This window comes from Micromesistius poutassou, assembly GCF_964030765.1.
Source record: "Micromesistius poutassou genome assembly, contig: SCAFFOLD_1086, whole genome shotgun sequence".
NCBI lineage: Eukaryota > Metazoa > Chordata > Actinopteri > Gadiformes > Gadidae > Micromesistius > Micromesistius poutassou.
This window is the reverse complement of record NW_028177914.1, coordinates 7,501-17,612: the sequence shown is the minus strand read 5'-3', so window position 1 is coordinate 17,612 and position 10,112 is coordinate 7,501. Positions and strand designations below refer to the sequence as shown.

Here is a 10,112-nt window from a genome sequence, read left to right as displayed (position 1 = left end):
GGGGGAGGGGGGGGGGAGGAGGGGGAGATGTATTACATCGCAGCTCTTCTGGAGTTAAGTGGTAATGAAGCTGAGGACGCAGTCAACAAACACAGGGAGAGAGAACAGGGCGGCAAGGATAGCAGGCACGCACACACGCAGGCACGTGCACTCACGCACACGCACGCACGCACGCACGCAGGCACGCAGGCACGCGCAAACGCACGCACACACGCACGCATACACACACACGCACGTGCAAACGCGTGCGCAAGCCAAAAGCAAACACACACACAGGCACACGCACACACACGCACGCATGCACACAAACGCACACACACACACACACACACGCATATTTGTGTGTGTGCACACAAAAATATGTGTGTGTGTGTGCATCATGTGCATGCATGAATGATGGTGTTTACTTTAGCTGTACTTTACTCTGACACTCTGTTTTATCGAGTCATACTTTAGGCCACAGCTCTTTCTTTGCAGAATCACCACTTCTGTCTGCCTCTCTGTTGAGCTCAGGGGACCAGACGCTTCCACCCCGTCCCACTAGGGGTCAGTAGACTCTTTGTCTCCTCCACTGACTCTGGTCCAGTGGTGTCACTGGTCGGTCCTGGTGTGTGTCCGTGTGCTGTTCACGTGTAGAGACTGACCTCACAGACACACAACATCTGACGGACCCGGACGCCTCGTGGCACCGGAGCTGACACACACACACACGCGGGCGCGCACACCACGCATATACACACCACACACACAGACAGACACACACACACACACGCATGCACACACACATACAGACACACACACACAGACACACACACAGACACAGACACACACACATGCACACACACACACACACACACAGACACACATGCACACACATACATACACACACACAGACACACACAGAGACACAGACACACACCACGCATATACACATCACACACACACACACACACACAGACACACACATGCACACACACACACACAGACACAGACACACATGCACACACACACACGCACGCGCACACACACATACACAAACACATAAAACACACATAAAACACACACAAACGCACACTACACATACACACACAGACAAACACACAAATGCACACACACGCATACACACACACACACACGCACACCACACAGACACACACAAAGACACACACACACACCACACATTTCATTTCCCTCGATTACGCTCATCAACGGCACAAAAAGCCGAGCCATCACTCAACTGTTATTACCCCTCACGCCCAGCTGGAGTGAGGGCTGCACACACACACACACACACACACACACACACACACACACACACGCAGACAAAAAGAGTGAGATTCTATAGAGCGACTGGTCCTCCCTCTCTGTGTCGCTCTAATCATATTTCTCCTAAACGATGGCATGGGGCGAGGATATTAGATTCCATCACGACCCATCAATCACGGCCACACTTAACGCAATCAGCGCCCAGTTTGTTCAGTGGGAGCACTGGGAGCAGTGGGAGCAGTGGGGGCAGTGGGGGCGGCCCGTCCCGTCCGAGGGGCGGGGGGGGGGGGGGGGGGGTAACCAGTGCAGGACGGTCCTGTGTGGGGGGCCCGGCGGGCTGAGGGAACACCTCCTCCACTCTCTCCTTTTCACTGCAGGATTTTTTAAACTTATTTTTATTTTTTAAGCAGATGATTTTTCCGAGACTTTGTAGAAATAGTCGGGCGTGAGCTCCCGTGAGGTTATTGAGTCGCGTGTGCACACTCAATAGATATGAACACCGACACACACACAGATTAACGCACACACACACACACACTCACACACACACACACACACACACAGATTAACGCACACACACACAGATTAACACACACACACAAATTAACACACACTCATACACACACACACACACACACAAAGATTAACGCACACACACACAGATTAACACACACACACAAATTAACACACTCATACACACACACACTCACACACACACTGGGTAATATTTTAAGAAAGTTAATAATATCACCTTCACATGTGAACAATGTCAGATGATACGAAGTGTTGCCGCCTGTTGGTGTTGCTGCCTGCTGGTCGAGGACTGGTAGCGGACTGGTAGCGGACTGGTTTTCTCTCTGAACCAGCGTGACCCACCCTCCTGATGTGAGTCACAGGACTCCAGTGACCTGAGGAGACGAGGTCACAGCAGGCGGGGAGTCACTGAGGAGCCACCGCGCAGAAACACACATCAAATAGTTATTAACTACATACGTGTGTGTGTGTGTGTGTGTATTTGGTTGTGTGTGTGTATTTGGATGTGTGTGTGTGTGTATTTGGTTGTGTGTGTGTGTGTGTGTATGTGTGTATTTGGCAGTGTGTGTGTGTGTGTGTATTTGTCTGTGTGTGTGTGTGTATTTGGCTGTGTGTGTGTGTGTGCGTCTGTGTATTTGGCTGTGTGTGTGTGTGTGTGTGTGCATGTATTTGGCTGTGTGTGTGTGTGCGTGCGTCTGTGTGCGTGCGTGTATTTGGCTGTGTGTGTGTGTGTCTGTGTGCGTGTATTTGGCTGTGTGTGTGTGCGTCTGTGTGTGTGTGCGTGTATTTGGCTGTGTGTGTGTGTGTGTGTGTGTGTGTGTGTGTGTGTGTGAACTGTGCATCAGGTCCTCTCCAACATGATTCCGAGGAGACGGACTGACTGAGGTCATGTGCCGCGGGCCGCCCCGCTGTGACCAATGACATCAGAGGTGTGAAACTGAGATGCGACGGCGCAGTCATGTGTCATCAGGGGCGTGACAGCGAACGATCTGCAAGCAATCCATTAATCAGTTCTCAAGAGAGAGGGACAGAGGACCGCCAGTCAGGACTGACCTGAGCTCACAGTCGTGATCCACCGTGGACGCTGTCCTGCCTTCACTTTAATTGACAACATGTGTGTACTTTAGTAGACGGTGTATCTGGGATAACTTCTACATATCCCGTTGCCCGGGTCATCAATATGTAACACTATCTATCAGTATCTATCCACCTATCTAACACACAGAAGCAAGTCTTGAATTAGACCCATTTACAATAATGGAAAGAATTCATATATATAATAACAAATATATACTATAAACAATTTTCAGTTCAAAGATTATCACGGCTTGCATGTATTAAAAGAATAGGTTTGCTTTGTGCGTTCCATCCCATAATGTATCGTCAAGTCTCCATTGATGATTTGTGTTCATTTATGTGCTCGAAATAAACACAACGGGATCATTGCTAACTTCATGTCCTCTGATTCGCAAGTCAAGGCTTCTTGGTGTTACATCTCTCTGTTCCCAGTCCCGTGCACTGGTCTGGTCTATTTCGGTTCCGCTTCCCTCTGCTGGATTCTGCCAATTAGCTAATTGGTGTTTCGGCCCGCATCACGTGCTCACCGCCCATGTGATCGCGCTGCTTTCTGGGCCGCACCACGCCGACAACTATTTACAAATGGGAGGCGGGTTTCCCCGGGAATAACCCTGGGGGACCGTGGACCGTGTCCGGGTCCGTGTCCGGGTCCGCCTGTCACCCAAACACGCCTCTCCTCCGCGGCCCAGATGCGGTACATATGAGGAGGCGGCACACACACGGAGCTGTTGGCTGATGAGCACCGCTCTGTCTAGGGGGGAACTTACTGAGGATTTATAGATGGCGGAGGAACTGTTAGGAAACGATGCGAAAACCAGCGGGGTAAGTTTGTAATTCAATTAGTTACTTTTTTTTTCACATTCTATTTTTCAGATTTGTAGGCCTACTAAAAAAAAGATTGAGGCTTGCTGATAATGTTATTCTACTTCTAGTTATTATTAGGGTTATTATTCTAGTTATTGTGGGGTGTGTAGGCTTGGAGCCGAGGTGAGGAGACCCACAGTTCCTTCTGATTGGTGATTGATCCTCTTGATCCTCTTCTGACACCGTGAGGGAGACGCACTGGCCGCCGCGTCTATCACCAGATTGAAACTCGCTGGGCGCCGCGTCTCGTCTCCCGCTGCTCACCGCTGGCCGAGTGACGCTGGTCTTCACCGGGGTTTCAGTTCAAACGGTGACCGCGTTAACTGGTGACCATCCGCACGAATGCGTCGCTTGTTGTCGTGGCTACGGCATGATGTTGGAAATCGGGAAAAGACTCGTAGCTGTCCTTGCGAATGCCTCTTCGATTTGTCATCAATAAAATGTCAAAAACATACCCATCTCATTCGTATTTGGAGTTTAACTGGAGGAAACTTGTCATATAGAACCATTTTGAGCCAAAATGGTGATAAGGGATGATAAGGGGCGTTATGATCCCTTGAACCACCTGTACATATGCTTTGTTGATCTGAATAAACGTGGTGCCTCAGTGATACGGCCTTCCGTCCCTCTGCTGGAGTGGGGGGGGGGGGGGGTCTGTCTTGAGTCGGCGGACAGAGGGACCCTGGTTGAGGTCTCCACGGGGGGTCTTTGATCACCAGGCCCTCAGGGTCCCCCACCTCCCAAGTGGAGGCAGCTTTCTCTTGGGTAAAGAGACGTGGTGGTGATGATGTGGAGGATACTGCTAGTAGGTTCAGAGAGGAATCAATCAAGGGAAGCAGTCACCCGCCTATCAACGGAGGACCAATCGCGGTCCACCTGAACCTCTTCTTTTGGGAGTCGATCCTTTTCGCCAGTTGTTGTTGTTAGTCTGGACTTTTTCCCCAAAGTTTGACACGGTTGTGTATAAATGCGTCTCCTCCTGCCGGCTGTTAGGGCCGGCTGGCCTGCTGCCAGATGTTCAGGTCATGTGCTGCTGGGGGCGCACAGCCGCCCCGCTATCAAAGCTCATATTGTTACCCTGCTGGGGAAACACAATTCAATCCTTCATGAACCTTGACTCAAATTAGGAATATTATTGAATGAGTTAGGCGGACATGGCTGTAGATTCATGTTGTTTCAGATCTCGGTTTCTTAAATCTGTTCTCTGTTGTGCGATCAGGGGGAAAGCTGCTTATGTTTGCACGTTGAAGCACACAATTAAAAACGGTTTGGGCAACTGAAACAACCACCAACCCACACCTCTTATGAGGGGACATTACACGTTCATAAATATTATGTTAATAGTGTTAATAGTATATAATAAGTTAATAGTGTTAATAACGTTTTAAACTGTGTGCTGCTCTGTCCACACCTCTTGACTCTGTCCTTAACGTCTTCTTGTGGAGCCTTCATCCCGTTGGTATCCCACCTGTGCTGTGAACCGTCTCCGTTGTGTCTGCAGCAGCTCAACAGGTCTCTGCTGGCCGTGGCCTTCCTGTCGTCGTTCGGCAGCTCGATGCTCTACGGCTACAACCTGGCCGTGGTCAACTCCCCCGCACAGGTAGGCCCTCTTCATCCTCATCCTCATCATCATCCTCATCCTCATCATCCTCATCATCATCATCATCCATCCCCACTGCCATCCCCACGCTCCTCTCTGGGCGTGGTGGAGGGAGATGATGATCTCCTTTCTGACAAATGTTGAAACATTTTTCTTAGATATGAATAAAGTCAACAATAGAATATCCAACAGTAGCATCCTAACATATTACACATTGTCTTCATGTACGCACTTATTGTACGTGGTACTTCGTTATAGTACTTAGTTGTGTCTGTGTTGTATACGGGGAATGGGTTAACCTAGTGATGGTTAGTGTATACGGGGAATGGGTTAACCTAGTGATGGTTAGTGTATACAGGGAATGGGTTAACCTAGTGATGGTTAGTGTATACGGGGAATGGGTTAACCTAGTCTAGTGATGGTTAGTGTATACGGGGAATGGGTTAACCTAGTGATGGTTAGTGTATACGGGGAATGGGTTAACCTAGTGATGGTTAGTGTATACGGGGAATGGGTTAACCTAGTGATGGTTAGTGTATACGGGAATGGGTTAACCTAGTGATGGTTAGTGCTGGCTCTTGGTTCTATGAACATCCTTACTGTACCCACAGAGATATATTGTTGTTTCTCCTTCTTCTGACTAATGGACTTATTGTAAGTTGCTTTTGATAAAAGTGTCTGATAAATGACCTGAATGTAAATGTAAATGTTTTTCAGAAAAAACGTGCTGAGATATGAATAAAGTAATCAACAATAGAATATCCAATCGTAGCTTCATAACACCTCACACATCGGCTTGTCTGCATAAACTTTAGCATTTAGGTCGAGTCAATGTGTTTTCATTTATTTGTTAAAACCTTTACATCTACATTCAGGGCGTTTATCAGACACTTTTATCCAGAGAGACTCACAGTCAGTCCATTAGTCAGAAGAAAGAGAAACAACAATATATCTCTGTGGGTACAGTCAGGATGTTCATAGAACCAAGAGCCAAGCACTAACCATCACTAGGTTAACCCATTCCCCGTACACACTAACCATCACTAGGTTAACCCATTCCCCGTATACACTAACCATCACTAGGTTAACCCATTCCCCGTACACACTAACCATCACTAGGTTAACCCATTCCCCGTATACACTAACCATCACTAGGTTAACCCATTCCCCGTATACACTAACCATCACTAGGTGAACCCATTCCCTGAAGATAGCTAGGATTAGAGGTTAAAATATAAAGCTAGGGTCTGTGATTTAGTGAACTTGATCTTGACCGTATCCGAGTGAGAGCATTCCTCAGTGCAGGTAGCGGGTAGGAAGGCAGACAGGACGTCCAATCGATCCACTGGAGCAGAACGATATGATTGGGCCGCTTTCACTGAGAATTACAGCGCTGAGAAAGCTTCCAGAATGTGGCCTCGCTTTGGAGGGCTCACATGCTTTGATTTGACCCGTTTCCTGTGATGGAATGCATGACGCTTAGAGCCCAGGAAACAGAGCGACATGTGACCCACAGGAGGAGGAGGGAGGAGGGGGAGGAGGTGGAGGAGGAGGGGGTGGAGGGGGTTGGGGAGGAGGAGGAGGGGGAGGAGGAGGAGAAGGTGGTGGAGGAGTGTTTTCCCTCCTCCACCAGAGAGCTTAATGATGGCTTAAGCCACCAGAGCTCCTCAGAGGTTCAGCTCCTGTTCTCTGGAGTGTGGGGGGCCTCAGACCTCTTTAAACAGAGACACCACCTAGCACATAGAGCCCAGGGCCCGGGGCCCGGGCGTGGAGGGACAGAGCGGGGGACCCCCTAGACCTGCTCCGGGGGGAGTGGGAACTCAGGGTCTTCACCACACGAGGGCCCTAAGCTCAACCAGGAGAGGCTCCGACACACCACAGCATCCACTGTACTAATGCAAAGCCTGCGTCTTTAGACGGCTGGACCACGCTGTGACCGTGAGGTGTGTGTTACTCCTCTGTGACCGTGAGGTGTGTGTTCCTCCTCTGTGACTATGAGGTGTGTGTTCCTCCTCTATGACTATGAGGTGTGTGTTACTCCTCTATGACCATGAGGTGTGTGTTCCTCCTCTGTGACTATGAGGTGTGTGTTACTCCTCTATGACCATGAGGTGTGTGTTACTCCTCTGTGACTATGAGGTGTGTGTTACTCCTCTGTGACTATGAGGTGTGTGTTACTCCTCTATGACCATGAGGTGTGTGTTACTCCTCTGTGACTATGAGGTGTGTGTTCCTCCTCTGTGACTATGAGGTGTGTGTTACTCCTCTGTGACTATGAGGTGTGTGTTACTCCTCTATGACCATGAGGTGTGTGTTCCTCCTCTGTGACTATGAGGTGTGTGTTACTCCTCTATGACCATGAGGTGTGTGTTACTCCTCTGTGACTATGAGGTGTGTGTTCCTCCTCTGTGACTATGAGGTGTGTGTTCTTTTCCTCCTCTTTCTTGTTATCATCTCTTCAGTTTAATGTGTGATGGATGGATTTGCACCTAAGCAAGGTTTTGCTTTGATACTCGTGGTTCATTTCAGCGGCGGTAGTGTGCGTCAGAGCGTATGTTTGGGCTGTTGTTGTTGTTCACTCAAAGCAAGTCGTCGCACTAAAGTGTGAAGGCGTTTCACCCGGGGTGGTGCAGGGTGCTCTTTAAACGGAGCCTCAGCTGATCTCCTGGTCCAACGAGACGTGTGGGGGCGTTCAGCGAGAAGCCGCTGTTATTAATAGGAGACAGGAGTAGTAGATCCAGAAGAAAGGTCTTCTAGAAGGATAAAGATATCGGTGCTGCACAACTCCGCCGGGCTGGGGACGTGGGTTAAACAGATTAGTGTCCAAAACAGCCAACCCCACCGCTAACTCCTCCTGGGGAGAGGAGGTCCACACACACAAGGAACAGACATCTAAACGGTCCTCATTTATACAAAGCGCTTTTATCCAAAGCGCTTTACAGTGTTGACTGACATTCACCCGTTCATGCACACATTCACACACCGACGGCGGAGTCAGCCCCTCAGGGCGACAGCCAGCGGGTCAGGAGCAGTCAGGGTGAGGCGTCTCGCTCAGGGACACCTCCACACTCCACTAGGAGGAGGAGCCGGGGATCAGACCAGCGACCTTCAGGGGACCAGCGACCCGCTCTGCCTCCAGAGCTAAAGCGCTTTCCAATCGCAGTGAATTTGTAGTGATCACGGTTAGCCACGTGAAGACATCACGGTGATGATGAGCAGCTCAGCTACAGCAGCGGCTGTGACTCAGGTTCACCATTAACCGTTCAGTGATTCACAGATCTGCTTGTGCTCGTCTTGGGGTTCACCCTGTCATAACTCATGAGAGCAGCGGCGCCACAGTGCCACCTCATCCTCATCCTCATCCTCATCCTCACTGAAGATCCTCAGACACATCCTCGGACTCGGAGCGCTGGCGTTCAGCCTCCCGCTAATCCGTCCGGACCGTGAGGCTGGGAACGCTGTCCGTCGGTCGGAGCGTCGTCATGTGACCGGGAGGTGGTCTGCTGCTTACAGGCCGTCACCTGACGTCCTGCTCGCCTCGTCCTGCGTGTCGAATCAAGTTCACGCGGCGGCGGCGGTGGTCTCCGGCAGGAGGCTGGACTCAGGGACTCGGAGAATGAAGCACAAATCGATTCCAGTCGATTCCGTCCAGCATGGAAGGGCTTCAGCTTGGGTTTGAGACCCATTTTCTTATTTTTTATAGTATCAAGTGTGTAATTAATCTCGTTTTCTATCTTGGTCATGAGATTCAATTAAACCGAATGTTAGGATCAGAGTGGGAATGGATCTCTGAAATCCAATTGAGTTGTTAATGAGATGCTGTCTGTCGTATGCAATAACATCAGTTAGAAGTATAGTTTTAAAGTGAAGAATTGTCCTTGCTTTTCTTTTGGCATTAAGAGAAGCGTATGATCTATATCTATACGAATCTCTATCTAGATACGTGTGTCTATACACAATACACGTATCTATGAACACCAGTCCTTTGGAGGTCAGAAGGTACCAGAAGAGCCTTCTGATAGTCTGATGGATTTGAAGCCTTTCTGCTTCATGCCTGGAGAACCCCATGGTCTCCGTCAGATGTAAACGGTGTGGAGGAGGTTTGAGACGGCTGACCCTGGAGGAGAACGGCTGAACCACGACGCGCTTCTGTGTGGTCCTGTCAGTGGCAGGAAGTTCTAGCTGCCGTCATCATCGTTGTTGCTCATTAGGTTAACTTATTATGCACATGCACAACACATACAATTTAAACTACCAATTAAATTCAAACCAATGAACTTTATTATTACATTACGAGGGTCTTTCAGCTGGTGAAATATCTCCAGACCATATTTAAGAAGAAACCAAACTCCTTCTACTCATTCTTTGTCTACTCATTCTCCTTCTTCTTCTACTCCTTCTTCTCCTTCCATTCATTCATTCTTCTTCTTCTACTCCTTCTCCTTCCATTCATTCTTCTTCTTCTTCTACTCCTTCTTCTCCCTCCATCCATCCATTCATTCATTCTTCTTCTTCTTCTTCTGCAGTACATCAAGGACTTCTACAACGAGACGATGACGGAGCGGTACGGCTGGAGTCTGGACGAGCGCGCCGTCACGCTGCTCTACTCGCTCACCGTGGGGATCTTCGCTATCGGCGGGATGGTGGGGTCTCTGCTGGTCGGCACGCTGGTCACCAGGTTCGGGAGGTAAGACCGTCCTCTGACCACACACACCTGAGAGAGGTGTGTGTGTGTGTGTCATGTAGTCTCGCTGTGCCCCCTGTGGGACGG

General features: G+C 49.5%; 1 protein-coding gene across 1 annotated transcript in view; it reads left to right on the top strand.

Moving 5' to 3' along the window:
- Window positions 1–3,657: 3,657 nt before the first annotated feature.
- The window catches only part of LOC311374942 (solute carrier family 2, facilitated glucose transporter member 5-like), a gene marked incomplete at both ends in the record, with an annotated part of 11,756 nt that continues 5,301 nt past the window's right edge, over window positions 3,658–10,112 (top strand). Inside the window, 3 exons of the mRNA XM_084490670.1 lie at window positions 3,658–3,699; window positions 5,243–5,341; window positions 9,868–10,028. Of these exons, the coding sequence (XP_084346796.1) occupies window positions 3,658–3,699; window positions 5,243–5,341; window positions 9,868–10,028 (302 nt within the window). The remainder of the gene's footprint in view (window positions 3,700–5,242; window positions 5,342–9,867; window positions 10,029–10,112) is intronic.